At 48.8% G+C, this 27,092-nt stretch overlaps 2 protein-coding genes across 9 annotated transcripts; one reads left to right on the top strand and one right to left on the bottom strand.

Annotated features, from left to right (window-relative positions):
- Window positions 1–749: 749 nt before the first annotated feature.
- COPS7B (COP9 signalosome subunit 7B) lies at window positions 750–17,952 on the top strand. 8 transcript variants are annotated; one of them, XR_009743150.1, is made up of 8 exons: window positions 750–1,545; window positions 2,730–2,805; window positions 4,317–4,405; window positions 5,012–5,214; window positions 6,477–6,582; window positions 13,655–13,758; window positions 16,524–16,707; window positions 16,948–17,952. XR_009743150.1 is itself a non-coding variant. In XM_061452277.1 (6 exons), exons 1-6 carry the CDS (start codon window positions 1,384–1,386, stop codon window positions 13,697–13,699), a joined length of 681 nt encoding a protein of 226 aa, XP_061308261.1. In that variant the 5' UTR covers window positions 751–1,383; the 3' UTR covers window positions 13,700–14,770. The 8 variants fall into 8 exon arrangements, 3 of the variants coding, with proteins under 3 accessions (XP_061308261.1, XP_061308260.1, XP_061308259.1); XR_009743149.1 differs by having other exon boundaries at window positions 16,524–17,952; XR_009743151.1 differs by lacking the exons at window positions 16,524–16,707; window positions 16,948–17,952 and adding an exon at window positions 14,595–14,770.
- A 92-nt stretch (window positions 17,953–18,044) lies between these two features.
- NPPC (natriuretic peptide C) lies at window positions 18,045–21,683 on the bottom strand. Its single transcript, XM_061452282.1, has 3 exons — window positions 21,424–21,683; window positions 19,788–20,079; window positions 18,045–18,399 (listed from the first exon to the last, which is right to left on the bottom strand). The coding sequence occupies exons 1-2, from the start codon at window positions 21,514–21,516 to the stop codon at window positions 19,801–19,803; spliced, it is 372 nt and encodes a 123-aa protein (XP_061308266.1). The 5' UTR covers window positions 21,517–21,683; the 3' UTR covers window positions 18,045–18,399; window positions 19,788–19,800.
- Window positions 21,684–27,092: the final 5,409 nt, after the last annotated feature.

A 27,092-nucleotide genomic window follows, 5' to 3' on the forward strand; every position in this document is an offset into this window, starting at 1 on the left:
TCATCCACTCTCCTGAGAAAATTGTCCACTGTGTCTGTTCCTTCTCTGTGAGCAGGGAGAATAGTACTGATGTACCCTCAGATGCATTAGGAAGCCACATTGGGTGTTACTGTATTGCAGGGATTTCTCAGTCAAAACTGATGTGCTCTTCCGTCAGGCTGCACGTATGCCTCTGATGGAAAGAATCCTAAAGAGACTTTACACTGAGCGCTGAGAAATCTTTGTGTGGAGAGTACAGAAGATTGCCTGCCTAGGTTGAGACTGTTTGTACCTGCAGGTGTAATGGAATGGAGCAAAGGATATTTTTAGAAGTTGACTAATAAAGGAAGCTGGCTGTGTTGTCTTAATTTGTTAGGCATGGTGAAATGGTGCAAACAGCTGTGTGACTGTACAACCCCCACAAGGGCAGATGTGGTCCCAGTGGCCACACAGAACAAGATGGGTTCTCTGGTGCTTCTTTTATTTCCACAGAGTAAAGGTTACATGCTATACTGGATAATTATCTGAAGCACACATAACACAAAAAAGCCCTTATCTGTTCTTTGGTGCCTGAATAACATGCCTGGGAAGTTTTTTCTTAGTTGTTTGTAAGCAAACAACTTATTTTGTTGAACTTGTTAATAAAGAGTGTTTCATGTTTCAAAAGCAACATGTTGGTGCTGGGAAGCAACGGTGCACAGCAGAAAAGTCGGGCAGTGGCTGAAGACAAAGACCTCTCTTTATGGGGACTTTAAATAGAGCCTTTGTAGAAAGCGTATTTTTATCACTTAAGCTTTCCTGGTAACACAAAACACTTCAGCTGTACAGTGTAGACTGGTAAGCTACTTACAGGCCACAGATCTTTTTGCCTTTTAGACTTAGAAAGCCATAGGAATTGTGTGTGTACTCATATTTTATTCATAGCCAGTTTCAAAGGAAAAGGTGTGTGGTCATACAAGGTGGATTCATTCTGCACAGAGAATTAAATTAGTTGCTGTTTTGAAGCTGTGAATTAAGAAGGAGGATGTCGTATCTGGCCTCTAATGGACGTGATAGTAAACATCTTTGCAGCTGGCATTATTTGGCAGCATCAGTAGAAGGAAAAGACTGAAAACAGCATGGAATTTAAATTCCTTTCCAACTAGCAGGAGTAAATCCTTTTAGGGAACTGACCAGACAGTCTGCAGAAATTTTGCTCAGATATTGTATGAATCATTTTTGCTCCCCAGATAAATCATCAGTTGAACCTGATAGGTTCCTGACCTGGCCTCTGAATGCTGAAGAAAAACTTGGCTATGCTGACACGGAAACGTTACACATCTGATCCATGACCAGACAGAATTCAGCAGAGAAGTGAGGATGTGTTAATGCTATGTTCCTTTATTGACAGATTGAAAACCTAGAATGGCAGGAGAACAGAAGCCGTCCTGCAATCTTCTAGAGCAGTTTATTTTACTAGCAAAAGGTACAAGTGGCTCAGCTCTGACTGCTCTTATAAATCAAGTGCTGGAAGCTCCTGGGGTTTATGTCTTTGGAGAACTATTGGAGTTAACGAATGTGCAAGAGGTAAGAGATAAACATCTATCCTAATGCCCCTTCTGCACTCCTAGTGCAGATCCCCAGAAGTTTGCACAGACAGCCTTTGCGTGAAATTTCTGTGCCAGTAAGGCCCTGGTATGACTTACCTTGGTTCTGAGATGTTTGCATCTGAGAGATAGTGATTTTTTTTCCTGGATATATTAGATGTTTAAAAAATACCTATATAAAGCTTTGCTACTTTAATGCCATTGCTAATACAGCAAACACCAGGTAGTAGCACAGTAACAATTTTAAGGCACCTACCCAGCCAAAACAAAAATCCCCTTTCTACTCCTTCATTGTCCTGGAAATGACTTCAGTGCTCTCCAGAAGTCCTTGTGAACAGATGTTTAGTGTATCAGGCCTGGGTGGTAACCAAATCCAAGCCATTTCAAACCAAGGTGGAAAGAAAGCTACAGAGTTTTTACTGGGAATTCCTTGCCAGCACCCTCCTCTACTATAATGAGGGAATCTAGGTTGAGTATCTCTGCAGCTGGGGTAATGTGGTGTACAGCAAGTTTGGCTTTCCAAATAGGCTCTTGGATATGCTGAAAAATGCTTCTATGGTTATTTAGCATCAAATCGCAAGTACGTTTTTTTTTCCTGGATCCATTTGCAGCAAATGGATCTCAATAGCAGTCACTGCTTGGTGCTGCAGTTATTCCAGTGATGTGTTTGCATGCAAGAGGAGTGCTATTACTTTCAAATGCACTCAAAATGCTTAAGCTTGCTTTGCTTTGAAGTTTTTGTGGCTCTGCAGGCAAGCTGTCTTAGCTTTCCCAGTAATAAATGCTTAACCAACTGACACCATAGCTTGCTTGCTTGTTACATGATGAGAAGACCTGGCCATGTAGGTTGTCAGCTGAAATTAAGAGTCACCTTTTTCATTTTACCTCCTAAGGTGCTACACAAAGCAGTTGGCAGTCCAAACTGTAGTTAAGTTCTGGTGCATAGAAATGACTCGATCATCTTGACTCTTAAAACTGCTGAACTTTGCTGCTGCTCATGAGGCCTTAGAAAAGGCCAACTGTTTAAGATCATGACATAATTGCTTTTCTGTTTACTGATTGTTCTTTGTAGACTTAAAACATTCCCTGGTGAAAATACCTGTGAAAGGTTGTGTTGGCTGTTAACACGTTACATGGAATTTATTTTGTTTTCTTACCATCCAGCTTGCTGAAGGGTCTAATGCTGCTTATTTCCAGTTGCTGAACCTGTTCGCGTACGGAACATACCCAGATTATGTAGGTAAGAAACTGCTGCCTGTTTGCAGAGTGTGAGACTAGGTTGTCCTTTGCTTTCTGTGGTACGTGGCGTAGTGTGGCTGGGTGAAAGTGTCTAAGAGCAGAATTTGCTTGCAAGGAGAATTGTTCATAGAGGGTCTTTGGATCGTGTGTGCTTTTTAATTGCTAAAATGTGAAGGAAAGGCTAGAGACTACGGTGTTTTACTGGCTTGGATGGGACTGCAGCACTAGATTGAATTGGCCTGTAGCAGTATTCATTGTTCCCAGGCCACTTACCTCTGTGGAGTGCAATTTTAGACATCTGTTTTGAAATTTAGATGACACCAGTTACGGAAGCTGCAGAAAACTTAAGCAAAATTGTCCTGCATTATTCATAAAAACCTATATGGCTTTTGGGATAACCTTTTATTCTGTGACAGCATTTCTAAACAAAATGAAGAATTTCTTAGCTAGACTACAAATAGAAATAATGACTTTTATATGGCTTCAGAAGGACTATGTGTGAATCATCTTAGTATTTGTTGAGATGTGCTTTTATCTCTGGTGTTTATGCTTCTGTTCTGCTGCAATTTAATACTTCATTTGTGGGTAGCAGCCTTATCCAGACCATTACAGATTGTGACAAATAATTCTGTCATGGTGCTGCTTGTCACTGTGGTAGATGAGATCCCTAGTTCCAGTAAGGAGAAGTGGCATCTGTAAGTACAAGGACTGGAAATTCCAGTGGCTGTGGAGCAACACGAGCCTTATGAGTTCTGTGACTGGTTAGAGGATTGTTTGCTGTGTGTGGACCTTGTGTCCCAGCATGGGACAGCACAGTTTGTTCCTTTTCTAATGAAGAAACAGAAAGGGGGAAAAGTGGTCAAAATGAAGAGCATTGAATGAGGTGGGATGGGAGGGAGAAATTGAGTAGTCCTGAAACACTAATTTCCATTAAAGTGGATATTTTAAAGAGTTTCTTTGCTTTGGAAAGCTGCCAGTTTCCCTTCTGTTTTTAAATATTCATGAAGCATATGGCTATAATACAATGACAGTAAGGCCATCTAGATTAACAGTTTCTCCTCTCTTCCTCAGCCTGGTACTTTACACTTTCAACCCTAAATTCTTCAGTTTTTCAGAGAAATAAAACCAGCTGTATTTACAACCAGATCAGCAAAGGGGGAAGATTTTATTCTGTCAGCTTATTAATGAAACAAAAATTACTTGGTGGTAGAAACACAGCATTGACCAACTGTTTTGACAGAACAGTGCTTGTGTAGATGTGAATTACACTCTGATTCCAAAACCAGAATTACTAAAGAAGCAGAGAATGGAATTGCCAAATTGTTTTTTTAACTTTTCCTTCTCCTTGAGTGTGCTAATCTGTCAGCATCAGCTCTCTCTGCTCATCAGCACCCACAGTAGCTGGAAGAGTTTAGCTTTTCAGGGTTTAGTGTAACCATCCTGAAGTTCTGCAGCCTTGACTATATAATCCTTGAAGCCAGGTCCTGAATCTCATCTTTTTAACATTAACAGCAAACAAAGATAACCTACCTGAATTAACAGTGACTCAGAAAAACAAGCTGAAACACTTGACGATTGTAAGCCTGGCATCCAGAATGAAGGTAAAGTACACTGTTTATGATAAAGATGTGGTTTTGGTTTTGAAAATTACATTGATTCTTTAATATTGAAGTTGTATTGGACTTCATGAGTACACACAAAAAAATCCTGCAACTAGGAAGGTACCTGTAATGTGTAGTATTCTCTTGTGGTGCATTTGGGACATGGATTTAGTGGATTTCCATGGATGAGATGTGGGGGTATCAGAGCTTCCACACAAACTGGTCAGGTAGGGCTGGGAAACTTTGTATGGCTTCTTTAACAGCTGCAGTTGAAGAAACAGCAAACAGTGTTGCAAGGAATACTGAGTCTTGAGATTCTTAAAAACACTGACTTTTACTCTAGAGAAAACAAAGCAGCACTCTTAAAATCATCTACTTCTCATTTTTTCCTCCAGAATGTGTTATGCCAGAGCTTCAGAAATTACCAAAGTTGAGGCAGAATATCATGTAGCAGGTGTAGCAGGTGTTTGCTCTGCCACAATCAGTCAATGATGTACTTGCAGGTTAAAGTGTAGGATACAATAAACATTTGGGTCTTGACCTGACACTTAACTGTTCATTTTGGCTCTAGGGCTGTTAACTTATTCTTGGACTTGCTGTTTTTAGTGCATTCCCTATTCTGTATTGCTGAAGGATCTGGATATGAAAAATCTGAGGGAGTTGGAAGATCTGATTATTGAAGCGGTTTATACAGATATTATCCAGGGGAAGCTGGATCAGCGAAACCAGGTGCTAGAGGTGGACTTTTGTATCGGCAGAGACATTCAGAAGAAGGACATCAGTAACATTGTCAAAACACTCCAGGAATGGTGAGGCAGCCTCTCCACCTTCCTTGTTCTTGTACATAGCTTGTCTTGTTTTTTAATTGCCTCAAAGTTTCAAGTGCTGGCTCAATTTCACCATGTTCCATTAATCAGGACTTTTATGCTGTAAATAGGCAACATTGGAGGAGGAGTCTATAGGGCAAGTTTTCCAGGATCCCATCGAGGATTCCATTTGTCTTATGTATCAAGCCAGAGTGTACTAGGTCTTCAGATTCTGCTCTTAGCAGAGCTTTTACATGGCAGAACCCTAGCTAGGAGTCAGGCCTTTTCAAACAGACATGCCAAACTGGACTCATGGTCTTGTAAGTGGGAGCTACTCCCCTTTCTGCTGTTATACTCGGTAACAAAAACAGAACAGTCCATTACTTTTCAGCATTTTCACTGTGATGAGAACTGTATGGGCAAGTTCTAGAGAATCACAGCTCTTTTGAGGGGATGCCTCTTCAAGTTTGAAGTTTCAGATGCTTTTGTTTGCCTTCTTTTTGTTTCTGCAAATGCAGGCTACATGCAACCATACTGAGACTGTGGTACTATCTTTTTGTACCTTTGCCAGGAAGCTGCTTCTCTTCTTTTTGTAGGATTCCCTTCCCACCCAGAAAAATTCCCCCGTAGACTGTGGAGCCTGTGGCAGGTTCTGAGCTGGCTGGGAATTCCTTCCTAGTTGCTATGGTAATGAGTGCATGAAAAGTAATTAAACTTCTGGGCAAATACGTTGTCCTGAGGTTGGGGCAGGTTTTTTGCTTTTCTACTTCAACTCCCTCAATCCCTACATGGCAGGAGGGCTCTGGCAGCTTCCAGGCCCTTGCAGCATTGTTTGGAAGGTAACAATGAACCCACTGCCAATTTGCTTTCTGTCCTCTCCAGTTACAAGTTGTGTTGAATGCTTGCCTTTTGAACACTTAATAGGCAAGGGGGTTATCTTAATATGACTTTTTAATTTTAAAATTTTACTTCTGAAAAATGTTTTGCATCCCCATTTAAGCCATAATTCTGACTGAAAAGGAAGTTGAAAGTGCATTGAACCTGCACTTTTTGATGGTAAGAGTAACATGGACTCTGAAGAATACTGTGAAATACATTGAATAAGCAGTAAAGCTTTCTCTTGCCAGCTTTTATACCCCCTCTTTAAGCAGGGGGTATCAATTCAATAATCTCCTAAACTTCTAGGCAAGCATGATTTTTCAGATTGCCCAATTGAGCTGCTCCAAAGAGAACTCATAAACACTGATATTGTTTGTATCTTGCAGGTGTGATGGTTGTGAAGCGGTTCTTTTAGGAATTGAGCAGCAAGTACTTAGAGCCAACCAATACAAAGAGAACCATCACCGAACTCAACAGCAGGTAGAGATCGAGGTGGGTATAGAGTCACTTCAGACTGCTCTATGCTTTTGATAAATGTTTGTTTACTGAAGACAATAATCTGATAACACCTGGTTAATGTTCATGGCATCTCTGAAATAGGCTAGCAATCATGCAAATCAGATATGCTGGTTTGGGGTAGAGAGAAAACACGTCTGCTTCCATGTCCTGGTAACAACACAAATACCAAATTTGCCCACTTTTAGCAGGTTGGAACTTTTCTTTTAAAATTATTATAAGTTTAGGCTGGGTGACTGCACTAGCTATGGTTTCCTGAATTGCTTTATTAGGAAAAGTGTGCTTTTAACAGAGCTTTGATGCAATTCTGTTCCTTTTGTACAAGGCAGGAAGGAAGGAAGGAAAAACAGTTGTTTTAAACCTGAAAGTGTAATAAAAATCTCTCGAGTCTCACTGCTTTTGCAAAAATGTCCTCAGCACCTTGCTTTGGGGGATCAGGTTGAGCACTCAGACAGGGCTCTTTGGCGCACTCTTCAGCAGTGTGACCCAGGAGCTCTTTGCCTCTGTTCCATGCGCAACTAGGCGGTAGATGGCAGCACGGGCACGCGATTTTAGTCACTGCTGATGTGTATTTACTTGTGAGAACAAATCTTGGCTAATACAGCTGTAAAGGTGAAAATGGTCCTCCCGAGACACTTTCTCAGGCTTTATTTCTTGGAGAGTTGTATCCCTGCGGGTTTACATTTGCCTTCTGAAGCAGTATGTTTGGCGGCTTGACTGGCATCCATAGTGCATTTGGGTTGGCAGATGCCTTTGACCTGGAGCTGGCCAGCTGACTCCCAAACTTGTTTTGGCCCATGGTTTTTTTTTAAGCATTACTCGTTGTACTTCTGGTGAGCCCTACAGGGCTCCAGGGGACAGAATGTGGGGCCTGGTCCTGGATCTCTTCTTTTCAGCCAGAGTAACAGAAGCACTACTGCTGCTTCCCACTAGACCAATTCCTGTTCCTGCTTCTAGCAAATATCTGTAGCTCACACAGCCAGCTGGGCCAGATGGCATTTTCCCTTTTCAAGTGCTGTTCTATGTGTAAGTTTGGGTTTTTATTTCACAGTTTCCTTTGTCCTTCCTGTTTCTGGTGTGGTGAATGGCAGCATTCTACACCAAGGCAGTAGCAGGTTGCTCTGCCAGCCAGAAAGCTGGTACAATATTGTGCTGTTGTCTCTTAGGAAAAAAAAAAAAAGTAACCTCTAGTTATTCTGTATTGGACCCAGACTGGAAATATTAACAGCTCTGGCTGTGAGGATGAAACATTACCTTTAATAAACTCAAGTGCAGAGCGTATTTCTGGTGGGAGAGTTTATTTTATAAACTTCAGTCTGTACTCCAAGGATTTTTCAGTATGCTTATGAACAGAGTTTCTGCTGCCAGGGGAGGAAGAAGCAGGTGCTGATTCATTGTCTCTTCTTGGCCAGGTCACAAACATAAAGAAAACATTAAAAGCTACAGCCTCGTCGTCGGCACAGGAGATGGAACAGCAGCTGGTAGAGCGAGAGTGCCCTCCACACACAGAACAAAGGCAGCCCACAAAGAAGATATCCAAAGTCAAAGGGCTGGTTTCCAGCCGTCACTAGAACATACCATCTAAGTGTCATTCAGCTAGGAATGACAACAGGAGGAGCAAACAAGGGCCTGCGTCTCCTTTTTCAGTGGGTTCTGGGCCAGTCCTTTCCAGGCTGGCAAATAAAAGCTCTGCTTGAAACAGCTTCTAGTTAGCAGCACCTGGCTAAGTTACCCTGTACAGCCCCTATTAATTTTCAGGGTGTCCCTCTTCTGGTCCTGTAAAGAGGGACTTCTAAAGAAAGGGACTAACCAAAGGGGGCAGGACAGAAGAAAAAAAAAGTCTGTGGACAGTTTTGCTCCCTCCCAGCCAGTTTCATTGCTGCTTAACCTTGAGGAAGCTGCTGTACTAAATCAGGTCTTGGGAGAACTTCTGTAGGAAGTGTCTGAATCCCAGGGTTGAAGTGTGGCTGCCAAAGCCAGGCTGGGAGCAAGGAAGCCATCAACACAGATTTTTTCGTTCCCAGAGGGAGCTCAGAAAGGTTTCTAGGCCAGGAATTGCTTTACATGGAAGTCTTCAGCTTTTTCGCTACCCCTGTCTATTTTAAACTAGGGTGAAAGTCACACTACCTCACTCTGTGAAGATGAGATCTAGTGCTGGGCTGTTTACTTAACTGTCTGTTTACTGCCCTTACTAAGCCCTTTAATCTCTCACAGATTTATAGCACTGTTCTGCATCTCTGAGGCATCAATACAAGAAGCAGGAAGCAGGATGCTCTTTCAAGACTTCCTTATTGCAGGTGGTTAGGCGCATACTAGAAACTGTTTCTTCTGAATGTGATGTGACCTCCCAGAGCTGCTTGTGAGTTGTTTCCCCCACTGATACCTTCAGAGGGTAATGCATTTGCTCTTCTTGGATGCTAGCGACGCTAGTCTGCATGGGAGAAGAGCCTGTTTAGCATTGTGCCATGCTGGTGGCCTAGGACCCACTGGCAGGGGTCGCAGCAGCTGAAGCAATGGACTTGACTAGTTTTTCTGAATTTTGAACTCTTTCAGGTTGTATTTTCCTCCCTTTTTTTTTGTACATTGTTGTGATTTTAAAGCATTTCAGCTTTTGTTTTGTGTTTTTTATTTGTTACAGACTAACTTCAGGTGATTTGCACCTAGTTTGGCAAGGTGTGGGGTTTTTTTAAGGGTGAGGGTGGGGTTGGCATTGAAACAGCAATTCACAAAAAAGCACATTTTAGAAAAAAATTAAAAATGCTGATTTAATGTCAGAGTCTGGAGTTTTGGCTTTGAGGCTGCTTTAGGCTTGTAATCCAACAGCACTTGTTCACTTGAGCATTTACTTGATGTTACATTATCAGAAGGTCTGACTAATGTCCCTGATGAATCTTGGAGTCAGGGAAGTGCTCTTCCCATTTTGTCAGTAGTTCATCTTTGTCCAAATTTGTGCAGAAGGATCTGTAGCAAAGCCAGTAGCTGAGCCCAGAGTCCTGAGCCTAAACACCTTTAATTCCTGATTGTGGATGGTTTATATCTGTGCTCTGTCTTAGGCCAGTTGATACCTTCCTCTGGGTCTGGCAGAGGACTGCTTTGCAGTTTGGCCCCTGCATTTCACTGCATTCCATGCTGTAAAGAGAAGGGCTTCCTGTGAGTGGGCAGGGGAGCCGTTTAAGCAGAGGACTGTGACAGTGCTCCAGTCCTGCAGTCAGCTTTCACCTGCACTTGCTTGTGCCTTCTTGTTGCTACCAGACTTCTTTGCTGTCTGTGTGTTTTCAGTCCTCAGTCACGGGATCTGTTGTACACTTGGGAAAGTAAATTCCTCTCCTTTTCCTCTCCTGCAGTGCAGGCACACTAGCTTTTAATCTTGAGAGGTGGACCTAAATACCTCCTATCCAGCATCCTCTGGGTCAAGTTGCTTTGTTTCTGATTCTTTGCCAGCTCTCTCTCCCCTAGAAATGTTAGTCAGAAATTTGCCAGGGAAGAATGTTAAGTGAGTAAGGCCAGAGTAAGAAGCTTTCCCCTATATTTTCAGGGAACTGTTTCCCAAGCAGTGGCAGTACTAATTTCTGTACTAGCTTCTTGCAGTGTTTAGCTGACAGCTTCTCAGGAGGTGTAGGTGGACCTTGAGACTTTGTGTACCCAAGTCTAATAGATCTGTGTGATGGAGATGGACTGAGTCTGTTTCTGGCTTCCTGTGTGGACAGCTGCAGTGTACTGGTCATCCAGTTCCTCTCTGGATTTGAATAGTGAGGAGAGGTTCTGTAGTCCTCACTAGCTGTTCTCTTGCCTTCCCATTTTTAATATCAGTGCTGCAGAGAGGCAGGAGTAATACAATGCCTTTGGAAATCACATCAGCTCCTCGGCAAGCCACAGTCTGCTGAGGAGATAGATGTGAGTTTAGCATCCTTAGTGTTTATTCCCTGCCAGTTACAGGAGCCACTTTAGTTTGCCGAAACTTCTTTAGTGTGTTGGAAGTTTTCAAGTTTGTACGGTTTTGCTGTTCTCAAAGCCTGGCTGGAGGTGAAGAACTTATTTATGCTTCAGTACACACTGCCTTTGATCAGCAAAGAAGCAAGAGAGAAAATAGCACTTCGAATAAAGAGCTGTCCTATGTTTGATGGCAATAGAGGACAGAGAATTGAATGAGGTATTGGAGAGAACTGAGCTGTTTGCATGTTTGGCTTTCCTGGTGTGCCAACAACGCGCTTGGTGCTGCAAAAGGAGTGGGGGTGTCTTTGCAATGAGCCCAGTCTGAGATGAGTCATTAACAAATGACATGCAGAGAGTACCTGGGGGAGGCAAACAGCTCTGCAGCAGCTGGTTAATGAATCTGGCTTGAACGAAACAGTTAGAAGCTATTCCAGGAATCAAGCAGAAGGCATAGTTGTTAACAGAGAAGGATGCAGGAGGTGCTGTGCTGTTTGAAAAGGACAGCAGATAAAAGACTGCATTGCCCCCGTGACTTACAGGAAGTGCAGCAACTCAGAGCAGAGTTGTGTGAACTGGGTGCTGGTGAGGGCTGAATTGCAGACAGTTTTGAGTGGGGAGTGCCTAGGGAGCTTAATTATGCTGTAGGACAAGAGGGAGGTGGAAGCAGAGGTAGATTTAATGCAAATTCCCATGTATTGCATGCGTCTGCTGGAGGCAACAACCCAGCTTGTCTGTGCGCTGCTGGACACTGCTCCCTGATGTGGGCAGAGCATCTTGCCCTACTTTGTTTTACGGCAGCAGTGGGCCGCTCCAGCTGCAGCTCACTTCAATATTGGAGCAGGACAAAGCTTGAGCTATTGAACTTCTGTTTGCCTGCTCCACCCGGAGGGAGACAAAGTAGAAGGAGCTGCCTTCCCTCTGCTCTTCAGGGCTTTATAGTCTAGCTTCATGTTCCGCAGCTCCACTTGTACTAGTGCTTGTTTAATATGGAATTGAGCACTGAGCTGGAAAATGGAAGAGAGGATCTCAGCTGATTGCAGTGCTGGTAGACTGCCCTAGCCCTAAAAGCTGTGCCTCATGCTAACAAATGTCCCTGGCATTCCTGCTGTGACTCAGTTGATACCAGCTAACATCAGGCAATTCTGGAACACGATAAAGCAATGCTGATGTCAGTCTTTTTACAGAAAATAATAAAAAAGTTTTGGCTCCAAATCTATCCTTTACTTCCCTCCTCACCTTGTTTAATAAGAGGAATGTTAGCTTAGTCTTCCATTGAGAGCAGGAGGGAAAATCAGTGATGCTGATGTTCAGACTGGAGACGCATCCCGCAGTCAGCCTTGTGTAGTCTTCTGAAAATCCCATGGGTGCTTGTGGAGCTGCACGCAGGCTTGCAGCCCCTCTCCATGGCTCACATACAGGAGTAGGACCTGCAGAGCTGCTGTCCAAAGTGAGGCTGGGGAAGGGGAACCTTTGGTTCCCATAGAAGAGAGTGGTGGTAAGAGATGGCCATTTTCCCGCCAGCCCTGCAAAGTGAATTTTGCTGAACAGCGTTCTGTTGCTGGAGGAATGGAAAATTACACAAAACCCAGTGAGTGGTTTTGGTTTTAGTGTTCTGCTTATCCTGTGCGGGGGAAATGCATTGGTCCGTGTGCATAAAAAGGGAGCTGGGCTTACTCATTGCAGTGAAGGCAGAAGGGAGAGTGCCATGAATTTTGATAGCTGTATTGAAATGTAACAAATTGCATGGGTAAAACACACTTTTCCTAAACTTTGTTTGTACAGATTTATGCGAGTGCATCTAAGCTGTTTAGAGAGGCCTTTCATTTTGAGAACCATGTAAAGCTCATCTTCAGTCAAAGTGCAACAGTCAAAGCTGATGCATTTGTAGGTATGTTGGTGCTGCTGTTTGTCACTTCAGTGTCTGAGCCTGGTGCAGGCTTTGCAATGGAGAGAAACAAGGTTGCTGTTCATTCTGAGTAATGGGGAAGGGAGAAATGAAAGAATCTGCCCCACAGGTACCAGCTAGCCAGACCTCTGGCACCTAATCCCATACAGAGTTTTCTCCTGTGTTACCCACTGCCCCAAGTCCTGTATAGCAGTGATCTAATGCAAAGGAACTAAAACCCAAATCTGTCTATCTTATTTTTTGTGTAATCTGAGAGAAACCCAGATGCTTTGAGATAAGTAAAGTTTAGAGTGATCTCAGTTAGTACTTGTAACCTTAACCTTGTATTTTTTTAATGGAATTTTAATCTGACAGTCTGACTGAATTTCTCAGCAGAGTTTTTAGAAATAGGTCATTGTTTCACTCTGCTCCATGGTGAAGGTCGGTGTCTCTCAGGGACTGCTGACATTTTGCTGATATTTCATCAAGTTTGGCCCTACTGCAGAGGTACCAGAGGTAAGTGATTGAAGCTAGAGAGGTGTATAGTGAGGAGAATGCTTATTTACCCTCTAGGCTGAGCTGCACCCTGCTTCCTAGTGGCTCTGTGGTGGTACTTCCATCTTGTGAGATGCCCTGATATATTTGCTACAGGTTGCGAATTTCATGAGTGGGATAGCTGTGACCATGGCTTTTTCTTGTCAAGAAGGAGAGATGTCCCTGCTCTAGTGAATGAATATACGCACTGGAGATTCCAGACAGGAATGGGATGCCACAAGGTCATTTAACAGTCCTGAAATGTGTATTTCCCCACAGAGTGCAAAAGGCTCTGTGCAAGCAGTCCTTGCTTGGTGTAATTTTAGTAAAAGATAGGACACCTTTCCACAGGTCCGGGCCTCCTGAAGAGGCTCTGTGTTGTTAGGCATTTCTTTTAATGGTCGTGCACACATGATACCTCTGTTTCCAGAAGAGCTGATGGGGGTGGTAAGTGAAGCTGTGCTTCATCAGGGATAAGCCTTTTTGTGGGTATTTTGAGCTTGGCTGGCTGTAGGGCTGCAGCTTCATGGGTATGAAGTTTGGAAGTGATGCTGTCTTTCCCTCCAGACTCTTTCAGAAGATGCTGTTTTATCTCAGCCCTAATGTTTCAGTCACTGTCTTATGATTAGCAGTCCTAGGGCTGATTTGTGCTGATACAATAAGTAACATCTTGGTGTTTCATTGTCACCTTCACAGCTGTTAGAGAGCACCAGTTCCTACAGGATCAGCTGCCAGCTGTGATGCTATACCTTTTACATCACGACTGAGATGACACCTCTCCTTGCTGGCAGACAAGCCAGGTGGGTAGGCATTACTCCTCAGAGCTGTTCTTCACTTAAGGAGGCGCAGACTATTGCCTGGGTTAGCATAATGGAAATTTAAGGACAAGGGCAGTGATGTAAATAAGGGGCAAAGCAGAGAGCTGTGTCCTATCCCAGCTCTCCTACAGCTGCAGAAAGCAACCTTGAGCACATCAGCTCCTCCGCAGATGCATTTCCCAGGACAACCTCTCACTTGTGTGATGACTTTGTGGCAGAGGTTTATAGAGTGCTTTGCTCTCCTGGTGGGGCAGAGGTTCATTGTTGATGGAATTGAAGATGTGTGTGTATGAGTGAGGGGGGTTCTCAAAGCTTCTAAGCTTTAAGAAGTCATCTTCCTCCTATGTACCATACCCTTCTTTTCCCCTGATGAAGCTGAAGTGGTCCACCATGGGACTATCAGCTTGCAGTATTATGGGTAATATGCCAGGTTAATTATGCAGGGGGCAGGAAAAATAGCCTGTGTCTTTCAACAATATCAAAGGGATGCTACTTAATGATTTTCCTATTAGCTCTTTTCCCAGCCTGCCAGAGTCACTGCAGAAGTGTCATTTACAAAAGCAGTTTGCAACTCATTACCCTGGATTTTCACTGTAGTTCTGCTCCAGAGAGCATGGGCTTTTGCTATGTGCCCCAGCCTAATGAATTGCCTGGTTTGGTTAGTGCTGCCATCCCTTCTGACAAGGGTGGTTGCTGACTGACAGGAGTGGGCCCGAGTTCAATTCCCTTCTTGTTTTTGACTTGTGCTTGTGTCAAGCACAGGCTCCCTCTGGAAGCTGCCTTGTGATTCCTTCTCTTTGTTTTTCTACATTCTGCAGGAAGCAGCCTATGCTTGGAGAAGTCCTAGAGCAAGTGACAGGGGCATGTGTGCCCTTTCCAGCTGGAAAATTCCACTGCTGTCCTGCTCTGAGCTTTTCTTCATTGGTTTGGGATTTGCTGTCACCTGAGCTGGGCTTTGCAACCCTTCAGCAATAAATACCTTGGAAAAGTTGCACTAATGGTACCAAGGAAACACATGCAGTGTGGCCTGGGGGAAGAGAACTGATTTCCCACACGTTTGCGGGCCTCTGTGTCCCTGTTGTGGGAGCTCTAAGGTCTGCTCCTGCTTGTTTGGGCTTTGCATGGCACTTGTTAGAACAGTGCTAGAGAAAGCTCTTAGCCTGTTTAACTAGAGAGCAGTGTGCTTTTTCAGGCTGGAGGTCTATGGCTCATCTAGTGCTAGGAATAGCTCCTGGAAAGGGGAAACTGGGGCTGTCCCTGGGTCATGTCACAGGTACTCCCACTTTGAAGCTGAATGTGGCTACTGCTTATTCAGGTGGTAGTGCAGGAAATGTGTAGGTCCCATGGGTGTTAGTTTGACCTGAGTGTGAACAGAGGAGCCTGGGACTCTTGCCACCATTGCTTCCAGGTGCATGTAAACACCTCTGCTAAATGCAGAGCTTGCTGTGGAGATGTCACATGCCAGCCCCCTGAGGTTGCAGCTTGCATCCAGGACTGCTCTTCCTGTTCAGTTATGCTGTCTCTGGGCTGGGATGTGGCAAGGGAGTTTCCCAGTGCTAGCCCTGGATCCTTTTACTGGATGTCATGAGAGTTTGACCTAGCTGGCCCACAAGGGAGGCAGTGATGTGAGATCAGTTTGTTTCTGCTGCATGTGATGCCTTCTCCCCTCTTAATTATATTCTTGTGGCCCCTATTTCCTGCTGGCCTTGTTTCCTACTGAGCCCCTGTCTGGAGACCCAATTGTGACCTTATCAGATGCTTGCTGTGCTCTAAAGAGCTGTTTCTGTTTCCCGTTCTGGCCTATCTTCTAAACTGAGGAAGGTGCTTGTCAGTGCTCTGAAAACTGACAAGTGTTCTCAGTGTCACTCTGCCTGTCAAACACACCAGTCTGGCTGTGCCATATGGGTGCTACAATTGAATGGATCCAAAAGTTTTCCCAAGTGCTCTTTCACCAGAGCGCTGCCTTCTCTCTTGCACATCAGCCCACACCCTTGTGTGGGCACGGTGTTCCTGTCCTACAGGTGGGAAACCAGCATGCTGAGTGAGGGTGACTTACGCTGCTCAGAGTGGAAGCAGCGAAGTGAGGAGCCAAACTGTTACCCGCTCCCTCTGCACAGAGAACTCTCACTCTGATCACTCTCCTGCCAAACTAGTGTCCTTTTGCAGTGCAGCTTTGTTCTTTTCCTTGGGCTTGCTCTTTTCCAGGAAGCCCAGTTGATGGAAGGATTCTGCTGTGGGATTATGCTGCAGAGGAGTAACAGCGATCCAGACTGTATGTGACCCCAGGCTGCGATCGCTGGGATATCCCCCAGCCTGATCTCAAGTTGTGCCTCACTTAGGAGGTCAGATTTTGTGGATTGAATTCCTGAGTCTTGTTCTGTTGAGGAGAGGCCTTCTGTCACCAGGCAGATGGTTTCATTCCAGCTCTGGCTTTGCAGCAGACACAGAACTGGAAGGGGGATTGGCCTCCCCCTTGTTCCCAGCCTGGTACCTGTTGTGGTCACTCCTCTGGCTCCATGCTCAAGAACCAGGACCCTGAGGGGGACCTGCAGTAACACCACTGTTCAGACCTGGTGTGCAAGGTCTGCACAGTATGTGAATACTTATTGTCCTGTAGGTTTGCAGGGTAACAGTGGACAGTCCCTTCTGATGGGCATCTGTTCATGAGCTCCTGTTACAGCCCCTTCCCTTAGAAGATAGGTGGAGCAAGTAGGGGGACCTTCACAAGTGTTGTATTTGCCTTGCAGAGCCTCGACAGAGGGTTGTCATTACCTACCAGCATCTCTGGAAGGCTCTAGCTGACTCTCAGGCAGGGCACTGAGCTGCCAGCTGCCTTTCCTGCCTCCCTCCTTCCTGGGGCCTTGATCTTGTTCCCCATAGGCAACATCATAGGCTGCTGCTCCCCATCCAGCTGGACTCTGGGCACCAGAGGTGGGTACTTGTTTCTGACAGACGCTTTTGTTGCACGAGGCTAGAAACGTCATGTGTGTGCGTCTAACCTGATGATTGAGCTGTCGGGTGTCTGGATCAATCCTCTTGTTCTCTAAACCTAATGTTCTCTAATAGTTGGGGAGAGTCTGGCTGGAGGTTTCTATGGTTTCCTGGTGGTTGCTAAGGGAAAGGATCTCTCTGCCTCTAGGTCTTGGTGACTTTCTTTTTGCCCTGTCCTAGGCGCTGGAGCCCAGCAGAACATAATGCTCGTTGTTTCACAGCCCATTACAATGGTCAGGATGCAATTTGGGACTCCTGTCACGGCTGAGCTGGGCACCTGCCACTCTTTTATTTTTAATCTCTATGGCCTCTTTGAAGAATGAGACCACAGAGCCTTCATGCAGGAGTTTGTGCTTTTGCTGTGCTCCCAACCCCCTCGCTTGCTGTTTCCTTTAGAGCTCTGAGTAATTTTTACAATTTATTTCATGCACTTTACGTAGCAAGAAGCTGTAGCAACAGCTGGGTCCGTGAATCCTTACCAGGCAGTCCTCAGTGTATTTTGGTCTATGTATTGTCCCAGGCACAGTTAAATAAATTTGTGTGGGCAGAAGGGACTTTACGAAGGTTTGGTGAGTGGGAATATCAACAAGATACTTAGCGAGCTGCTGGATTCTAGAATAACAGTGCCTTGGGCATAAAGCTCTATTCCCACTAGCACAACTGGGGGCCAGATCCAACATGGTCTCTTTGTTGTTGTCAGCAGGGGCCGCATCTCCATGCGGTGCCCAGTCATAAAGCGATGGTTACAAGATGAAATTTGGACCCAAACCTGCAGACTGGAAGTGGTTAAAACATGTCTAGGCCAAACGCTGCTCTTGTCACACTGCTGAAAATCCGGTTCCAGGCTGTTGAACACGGAGGGCTTATATCCAGGGGTGCCATTCAGGATGTGGGCACAGATGAGCTGCCTGAGGCCATGTGCTCTTGTAGGGAGCTTGGCTGGGTTTTCAGAGGCTGATGGCTGTGCAGCGCCAGGCAGGATTCGGTCCATCAGTGCATCACAGGATTGGGCGCAAGTTTACTTTTGCATATGGAATCAAAGCTTAAAATATTAGCTGGCCTTCCTCTCACTCCTGACTTTCCTAAAACATCTGAACAATTTCTTTTTTAACTCAGTTGAAATCAATCAATCTGACATTTAAATTGTACGTGAATTTGATAAATAAAGACAGGTTACAAAATGCCTCATGGAATGATTTTTTTTTTAAGTTTTTCAACTACTTTTAGGACAAAAAAATGTTACAATGCTTGACTTTTCATTTAGTTACATAAATAATTTCTTATAAATATCTCTTTATAAACAATATATAAATAGCTTTACAACATAAATACATTTATGCATGACATGAATTTACAAACAGCAATGTTATACAGCTGGCTTCATCAGTCTCTTGGAAAAGCGCTGTCCCTTGTCTTGGTGAGTGTTTGTATATATAATATATATAAGATAGAGAGCACTTTTTAAAAAATAACAAAACCAAAACAGCTGGTGCCATGACTCCTCGTACCAAAAAGAAAAACACAGACACATCTTTTGTCCATTCCGGGGGGGTCTCTGCTCTTCTAGGTGTTGCCTGGGGGATGGTTGTGCCTGGCCATGATAGGAGAAAATGGACTTACGAATTCAAAGCCCTGTGAAGAATGAGACCAAAGTGCCTGTTAGTTACTTGCCATACAACACCCCTTACCTGACCCAAGCTGAAACCCCTGTGACAATAATCCTGGCATGGGATGGAGGGTACTGAAGTCAGCAGAAGCCCCCTCTGAGTTTTTTTGCTCATGCTAAAGCAAGGAAGCAGCTCACCCTTTGCTTTCTGATTGTTTGGTATTTAGGAGAGAGGCCAAGGGGAGCATGCTGCTCTTCCAAGCCCTACCTGGGTCTAGCAGAAATCTTTTTTTCTCCTGATGAGAACTTAACAGGAAAGGACGCCTGTGAGCTGGCCGCACAGCATGTGTGCTTCTGGGTGACTCCTTGGGAGTACTGAAAGGCCACTACTCAAGGGAGCAGAGGAGCAGCACCCATCCCTCCAGGCAGGACTATGGACCAGTGCTAGTGTCCTGTGGGCACTGTTGGGCCTGGCTCTTCCCATTGTCATGAGAGCAGCAGGATGCCTGAATCTGGTCCCCTCCATGCCTGATTATATTAGTGTGGGGCCAAGGCAGGTCCCTGTGAGCGGGGCAGAGCAGTGTCATGGGAAGAAGAGTGAGTGGCCGGGACTGCAATGGGCAAGCACTTCCGCAGGTGTGAGTCCATCTGCATGTGACCTGTTGGCAGGGACACGGCCAGATTGGTGCCTCACTTCCCTCCAGCACCCCTGGGGAGACTTGGCAAGGGAGGAGCTGCCATGTTTCCCCCAGAATCATCGGGGCGCAGGGGGGGGAACGACACGCTTCTCTTGCCCATCAGTTCTCTGAGCACAGCAGCTGCGGAGTGCTGTGAGAACAACTTCTTCCAGCTTCCTGTAACTTGCTCAGCTGCAAGGCCTGACTTAAGAAAGAGCTATCTTTGGTTTTCACCACAACTAGGAGGCACTTGGGGAACTTGTGTATTGCTTTTCCTTCAATTTAAAGGACTGCAGTATAGCCGAGACAGGTGCCTAATTCTCCCATTACAGGCACTTTAGGAGGTACCCAGTCCTCCTAACATGTCCATAGGTCACCTGTGTGTGTGTGTCAAGCATAGGGGAACACACCGCATCCTTTCCTGAGCCTACGGGTCTGGCTCCCACATGTGCGCATCTACCCTGAGCTGCTGCGGCAGAGGTGGGTCAAGGCTGGGGTCTCTGCTCCTCCCACAGAGGCAGCGGGAGGGTTGTGAAGTGAGGGGAAGTGCAACTAAGGCCAACTGTGGGCTCCTCCTCTTTACCCACCAGCAGCTCCGGGGTGTGCAGGTATCTCACCGCTCTTAACGCCCTGCAGTCCCGCCCGCCGGCATCTCGCGTATGGGGAAGGGAGCCCAGCGCATGCCCCCCAGCGCCCCGCGGCCGCCCGGTGCCGGAGCGAGCCCGCCGCGCACTCACCGCCAGGGGTCCCTCAGCAACCGAGGCCGCTCATGGCGCCGATGCGGTCCAGCTTGAGGCCGAAACAGCCCTTGCCCAGGCCTTTCTTGTGCAGGCCCTTGTGCCGGCGGCCCGGCGGGTCCTGCAGCAGCCGCGCCCAGCCCGCCCGCGGCCGAGCCTCGCCCCGCGCCTCCCGCGCCTCCCGTGGGCCCGAGCCGCCGCCGCCGCTGCGCTCCTTGTCCCGCTCCTTGTCCCGCTCCGCCGCCGCCGCCTCGGGCGGACCCGCTGCCGCCGCCGCCGAGCCGCGGGAGGCCTGGGGGGGGGGGGTAGAGGGTCAGCGAGCCCCCGCCTTTCTGCAAGTTCCCCCCCCCCCCGCATCAGAGTTGGGGACCCAACAACCTTGCCCAGGGCATTCTCCCCGCTCCCCAAGTCCGTGCTCCCTGCCCTGGGGTCAGAGCATCCCCCGATCCCACACCATAGCGGTGTCTTCCCGACCCCCCGACGCTGCCCTGATCACTGCATACACCCCTGGCTGAGGTCACCACATCCTCCCAGAAGGGCTGGTGCTGCTGCACCCCGCAGCTGTGCTGCTGTCACTGCACCCCCCCAGCTCCCCAGTAACCTGAAGGGGCCTGGAAGCTACCAGGGGAAGCAAGGACCCTGCAGTGGGGGGTATATGTGACCCAGTGCGGTCACTGCGACCCCTGCCAGCTTTCAGGTCCCTTCAGATTATTGGGGGGGTGTGTTCCTGCCCCCATCCCAGCTCCGGGGGAGTGACACTACTCCTCACAGCCCTCCCGGCACCCCTGCCTTGCAGAGTATCCCCTGCATTGATGCTGCACCCTCCCATACTTAACACTCTCTGAGTACCCCCACTCCTCCAGTTCTGACCCACAATCACGGGGGAACACCCCCTTTCTTACTGCCCCCTCCCAGTTCCCAAGCCCTCCCTCTTCTCTCTTCCTGCATGGGGCTGCTGCTCATCAAGCAGTGGGGTTCCTCACTGACTCCCCCATACCACCTCTCTCTCTGCAGCTTGTACCCAGTTCCTTACAGGGACACAGCCAGTCCTGTCCTACCACTGTCCTGAGGCACCCCTCCCTTCGTGTCACTGTCTTTGTGCCCAGCCCACCCAGTGTTGGCAGCCTCTGGTGCATCCCCCCTCCTCAGCATCGCAGGACCCCAGCTCCCCGGGACACCCCCATTTGGCCACCCCTTCCCTGCGGGCTGCACCCACCTGTCCCATTTGGGGAGGGCTCTGGCTTCGCACTCTGCCCACCCTGCACCTGCTGTCCATTCTGCTCCCCTGTGGGTCTGATCCCCTTCCCCCGTGCCTGGCACCTAGGGGGTCCCAGGGTGAGTGACACTGGGGACGGGACTGCAACCCTCCCCGGCCCTGATCCCGCAAGATCTGGGGCACACACAGGGCATCACCCTCCAGCCCCTGGTTTGGAGCTGACGTCTCCGGGACACGCGCACTTGGGACAAGCTGGAGAAGCTGGAGCTTCCCTACCAGTCAAAAAGCTTAAATGGTGAAGGAGGACCCCGCTTTGCACTGACAGCAGCCCCAAAGTCACCCCACATGTCCCCCTGTGCCATTAGCACCCTCAGCGGGACGGGGAGAAGAGGGAGCGCCGGGGTGCTCCTCCGGCCGTACCTTCTGTGGGAGCTGAGACGCCGGCTTCGCCTCCAGCCTGACGGAGAGCAGAGCGAGTAAAAGTCCACCAGCCAGCAAGGGTGAGATCTGCATCCTGCGAGGCCGAGCGAGAGGGGGCCGGGGGAGGGGAGGAGGGCAGCTGCGAGCCAAGGGGAGCCCCCGGGAGAGGCCGGGACCGACGGGAGTCAAAGTTCAGAGCGGAGCCCCGAGGTCCCTCCTGCCGCCTGCGAAGTGCCGAGCTAGTGAACTTGGGCTTTCTGCTTCATTCATTTTATAACCCAACCTGCTTGGTGATGTCATCTAAACAACCAGGTCCAACCCGGCCTCCCACTCCACAATAGCAGGAATTTAAAGGGGGGGTGGGGGGTGGGTGTCCCCTGTCCCCTGGCAGGAATAAATGACACATCAGCTGAAGGCAACTGGCTCAGGGAGTTGGAGAGCAGAAAGGGGAAGTGGGGGACATTTGGTGTCACACCCCCCCCCACCCCCCACCCCTGGACCCCCCTGCAAGCTTTCTGTTCACCCCTTGCCTGGCTGTCCCCAGCCCTTCAACTCCCCCCCACTTCCCTGGTGACCCCCTGCGGAAGAACACGGGCCAGCCTGGGGCAGCTGTCACAGGTTGGGGGGAGGAGCCCGGGGTGGGGGGTTAAGCCCATACGAAAGTAATGGGTGCAAAAAGCACTTTTTTTTCCACATCCAGGGTTAGATCGGAACCTGCTTGTCCCGCAGCTTCCCCCACAGGTCCCTGCTCGGCAGGAGGGGACACACTGCTCTCCCTGGCAGGGATGCTGAGGGCACCTGGGGACACAGGGGTATGCAGGGGGCAGTGCCACTGCTTGAGAGCACCATGGGTCCATGGGCTTGGCGGGGATGATCTGCTCTCTCTACCCTCCCTGCGGAGGCTGGTCGTCTCCCTGGTTCCAGGGATGGAGCTTATAATACACCCTGGAGATGTCCTCTGCAGGGCACAGGGTCCCTCCTGGGGACAGGACCCCAAGGGCTGACCCAACACAGGGCTGTGCAACCTGGCCTCCTCCAGCCTGCTCTCAGAGCTGGAGGGTGTGGGAGAAGGATGTAATCCTGGAATTAACCCCAGGGGCTTGCAGGAGCTCTGGGGACAAAAGGGGGGGGGGGGGGAGACGGACTCCCCCCTGCACTCACCTTTCCCCTTCAGGAGTTGGAAGAGCATAATTTGCATTGCTATTGCTGGTGTGCCTGGCACAGGCAGCTCTGGGGCTCCCGTTGCTTTTTGCTGTTGGAGCTGGGCACCATCCCTGGTATCTTGGCTGGGGGGCGGATGCTCGTAGTGGGATCAGGCCAGAGGAAAGACACCCTCCTCTGCAGAAGCATGCAATGCTGGTTTGCACCAGGCTGGAATTGCACCCCAAATCCCTTCCCTGGGACCAGGGAAACATTCTCTGGTCTTTCCCCTCTCCCTGGGGTCAGCTTCAGGCTGTTCCTTTCTTCCTCTTGCTCCTTTTCTTGGTCTTTCTGGGCTGTTCTGCTCCCCAGACCTAACCCTCGGAGCTGCCCCTGCTGGGGAGCCGTGGCTTTTGGGGGGTCCATATTGTCCCCACTCTGGAACAGGGAGACGTTTCCTCCTCCACAGCCTGGGCTACCGGGCACAGGACACTTCAAAGGAGATTGGATTTTCAGCCCCATGTGAACAGGAGCTGGAAGGAGAAGGTCTTGGTGGTTTTTCCATCGTGCCTGCCAGGTGGATACAACTTGGACTTTCTGGAGTGTAAAGTTGTGCTTGGGCATTTGTCTGCGTGCAGGCAGAGAGAGGCGATGGAGTCAGGATTAGAGCCAGCCCCGGGTGCCAGGGAGCTGTGGGTGCAGGCAAGGAGCAGAGAGAGGCCCCTGCTCTTGGGGTTCAGCTCTCGTCCCACCCAACACATAGCGTGACATCCAGCCTCTCTGGGGTGCAAGGAGGAGGGCTCTGCAGCACTACCCTCTTCAGCAGGGCTTGTGCAGGGGAAAGGGGAGCATCAGGAAGCTGAGATCCACAGCCTGGGGTTGTTGGGGTGCCTGAGGTCACCAGCAGAGTGGCAGCCGAAACAAGAATCCTGCCATCAGTGTCCTGGCTGTGCTAGCACCTGCCCTGATGCTGTGGCTTCTCCTGGGGGGACCCATATGGAAAAGGAAACTGGGTGGATGGCTGGGGTAATGTCACGGTGTGGCGAGGAAGAGCTGCCTTGCTTGCCACCAGCCCCCTGCACACTGAGGAAGTGGGGTCGGGAGTTGCATCGGAGCTTCTCCAACAGTCTCTTACCCCGGAACATTCCAGCATTGCCACAAACGCCGCAACGCGGTCAGGTCTCAGCCAGCTCCTGCCCGCAGGAGGCTCCTCAGTGCCCTCAGCTTTCACCAGTGTGGTTTTCATTAGCGTGTTTTCTTTGTCACACTGTGCAGAGCCCCGGGTTTGGGGGAGGGGCTGTGCTTTATAAATCCAATTAGTCTTGTTATTCAAATTACCCTGCCTTTTCTGCTGAAAGTCGCTGGAGTAGGAGCCCGGTGCACGCAAAGCCTTTCCCTTAACGCAAAAAAGATCAGATCCACCGGGGGTGGCAAAAGCTCCGAGGAGAAAGAAGAGGTGGGCAGGAAGCGGTTAAGAGCATGAAAACATTTTGCTTCTTGGGATGGGGGCCTGAAAGTTTTTAACCCTTAAAGGGATGTGCCTGTGTTAGCCCACGGCCCTTCAGGATGCTCACCCAGGCTAAGACCTGCCAGACTGAGAGCATGAGTGGAAACTGGGAGAGTGAGGTGCAGAGAGATGTGCTCACTGGTGGCCTCCCCCGGCCACTGGAGTGCAAAGGGATCCTGCATAGCGGGAGGAGGAGGGATGGAGACCCATGGGGTGGGCTGGAGGGGGTGACATCCGTCCTCATTGCACCCAGAGAAGGGCTCCAGGGCTAGTCTGCTGCTGCGGAACACCAGTGTTGGACTAGGGGATACAGGGAGATGGGCTGTAGTGTGTCTGGTGAGAGGTGGCTTGGAGTCACCTAAGAAAGGTGTGAAAATCCATGTTTGACTGTTGTTCATATAACACAATGTCCCCAGCACGCTTTCCTGTGTGACAGCTGGCTGAGGGTTGTTCAGAGGTGTCTGTCCAGTGGCAGCGGTGCTGGCTCCATCCAGCCCAGATTTGAGCCTCCCACCCCTTTGGGTTCTGCTGGGCATCACCCAAAGCCAAGGATGTATCCTGCCCTCCAGAAATACCCACTCCTGGCGTCAGGTGGGAAGGTACATGTTCTGGAAACTGCCCAAAACCAGAGAACATCACTGCTCTAGGGTTAAAAATGGGGAGATACTGCTGAGCCTTAGCAAAGTGGGGATGACCCTTGAAGAAGGAGGACTCAGGGGGACTGCTGATGTAGGGAGTGGGGTGGGTGCATGTGTGAGAGGGTACACAGGTTCCCTTGCACGAGGATGGAAAGGGATTCATCAAAGTGTGACCGGTGCCATCATCGGGAGGGTGGGAGGAGATGGGTCATGGGGGCATGTGTGACACAGCACCGGCTCTTTTGACCCCATCACAAGGAAGGGGTGAGCGATGCCTGCGGGTGAGGCTGGATCCTCATTGCCAGGCAATGCTGGGCCCTGGCTCTTTGGCTGAAGTCAATAGCCATGTTCTGGGCATCTTCCAGAGGGTGACACCAAGAAGGTTTACAGGACAGAAACATGGACTCTAGCCTGAAGTAAGCTGTGCCACCACAGCAATGAACAGCCAGCTATCAATCCCCTTTTTCTTCCACTCGCTCTTCATTAGGGAGTTTCTGTATTGATTTGGGGAAATCATTGCCCAGATTTATATCTCTGCTGCTGCCATGGGCCAGGGAGCATTTCCTGACAGAGTGATAGGTAACTCTGGTGTGAAGCTTTCCAGCTGATGCCATGCAAGGGCTGGTTGTCCCTTTGCAAAAAGAAACATCAGAAGGCTGCACGCATATGATGGAGATGATGGAGTGGCCAATATTTTCCTGCAGCCAATGGCCAAACTAAGGAGCTGTTGGTTAAGCACCATCCCGAAGTCCATCGGTGGCTTTGGAACAAGCCCTAACACATTGCTGCTCTCTGCTTGTTCTGTTCATGTTGTGCCCAGTTGCTCTCTACCTGCCTGGGGCAGAGTGGAGGAGGTACAAAGATGGAGGAGCTACTTCCCCTCCAGCACAGTCAACAGCTACTAGTCCCCAGGAATCAGATGTGTGCTGATGTTCACCAAGAGAACACCACTGAGGGTTTGATGTACCACAGCAGTTTTTTTAGTTTATGAGGGTTTTTTTCTGTAGGTTTAGAGTACCTCTCTAGGGGTCTAGATAGCAGGCTCAGCGAGAAGCAATTTGGGGGGGAATTCAATTTTGGCTGCAAGGATATAAGCAGCCACCAGTGCATGTAGTGGCAGGAGACCATCTGGTCCCACAGCTGTGGCAGGACACAGCAGGCACTATGCCTCCTTGGGATGCTCTGAAGCAAGCTTTTCTGGGGAATAACCATATAGCCCCCGTGAGACAGGAGCACTGTCTTGAGGGCTCAGACTTGGCCACCAATAATCCCTGGGCCTGGGCAGCCACTAGGCCATCATGGGGATGAGGTGGCTTTGCACATCAGGGTGCAATGCCCCTGAGGAGCTGTAGCAGCATCAGTACCTGCTTCATCCTCAGGTCTCTGTGTCTGAAATGCTTTTTGAACATGCCTGGTGTTTATTTTGGATGCTGCTGCTGAATGAGGCACTATAGGAAACACTACATGATTTTACATTTTCCCTTGTCTCCTTTGGGTCTGGAAGAGCGCTCTGGCCCAGCACACATGCATGGCCAACATCCCCTCTTCCCAAGCCAGGACTGTGATGGGGAGAGGCCCTGCAGAGCCACTGTGATGGGACAGAAGAGAACAGAGCTGCAGATGCAGCAAGGGCATGGAGATGGGGAAGCCATCTCTGTCCCTTCCAAACCTCACAGAGTGGAGACAAGAAGACAAGGGAAAGCTCCAGGCAGAGACTCCTGTGTCTTTGCTGGTATCCTGGAAGGCACAGTGTGCTTTTCCCCAGGGGCTTGCTTTGGGGTTTGCCTTTTGGGGTTTGTCGTTTTCCCTGTGCTCCCCAGAACACTCCATTCTCCTCTGGCGTTTCTGGGTGTTTTCCCCAGGGCTGTGCTGGGATGGCCATGCTCCGGGGCTGGGCTGGCATGAGCAGGAACACAAAGTCTCAAGACTTTTGTTGAACATTGAGAAAATGAAGCAATTCTAATGCATGGATGAGTCCATGCCATGAGCCTCCCCCTGTATCAGTCCTCTGAGGATATGAATTGCATTGCCTCCAGCTGCTGGCAGCCTTGGCTCCACAGCTAATGTAGGGGCAGGTTGCTGGGATTTTCCAAGCTAAACACTATGATTGCTTTTGTCCTCCCTTTCTCAGATACCTTCTCCCCAGAAATGGGGGTCTGCCAGCATTTCACCTGCAGTCTGGAGGTCTCAGCATCAGCCTTGTCAGTTTTGGCACTGAGCATCCCTTTGGGAAGATGTCCTGCCCAAAGAAGTGGTGGCCTGGAAAGGCCAAAGGGTGACTTATCATCACCACGTTTGTCCCCATAAGGAGCTGTGCCTTGTGCAGATTCTGGGCAGGGATCTGGCAGGCCAGTGGGGATGGACCCCCAGCCTGTGTCCATGAG

The sequence above is a fragment of the Pezoporus flaviventris genome, unplaced genomic scaffold (genome assembly GCF_033815535.1).
Source record: "Pezoporus flaviventris isolate CSIRO_AGI_PZ_B2104156 unplaced genomic scaffold, CSIRO_AGI_Pfla_v1 ptg000013l, whole genome shotgun sequence".
NCBI lineage: Eukaryota > Metazoa > Chordata > Aves > Psittaciformes > Psittacidae > Pezoporus > Pezoporus flaviventris.

Bases quoted from the DNA above. Each gene is read 5' to 3' on its own strand.
- NPPC (XM_061452282.1), bottom strand. From the start codon at position 21,516: ATGCAGATCTCACCCTTGCTGGCTGGTGGACTTTTACTCGCTCTGCTC. The intron at 20,080-21,423 runs GTACGGCCGGAG...CCCCCCCCCCAG, and splicing joins CGTCTCAGCTCCCACAGAAG to GCCTCCCGCGGCTCGGCGGC.
- COPS7B (XM_061452275.1), top strand. From the start codon at position 1,384: ATGGCAGGAGAACAGAAGCCGTCCTGCAATCTTCTAGAGCAGTTTATT. The intron at 4,406-5,011 runs GTAAAGTACACT...TGCTGTTTTTAG, and splicing joins GCCTGGCATCCAGAATGAAG to TGCATTCCCTATTCTGTATT. The intron at 5,215-6,476 runs GTGAGGCAGCCT...TGTATCTTGCAG, and splicing joins GTCAAAACACTCCAGGAATG to GTGTGATGGTTGTGAAGCGG.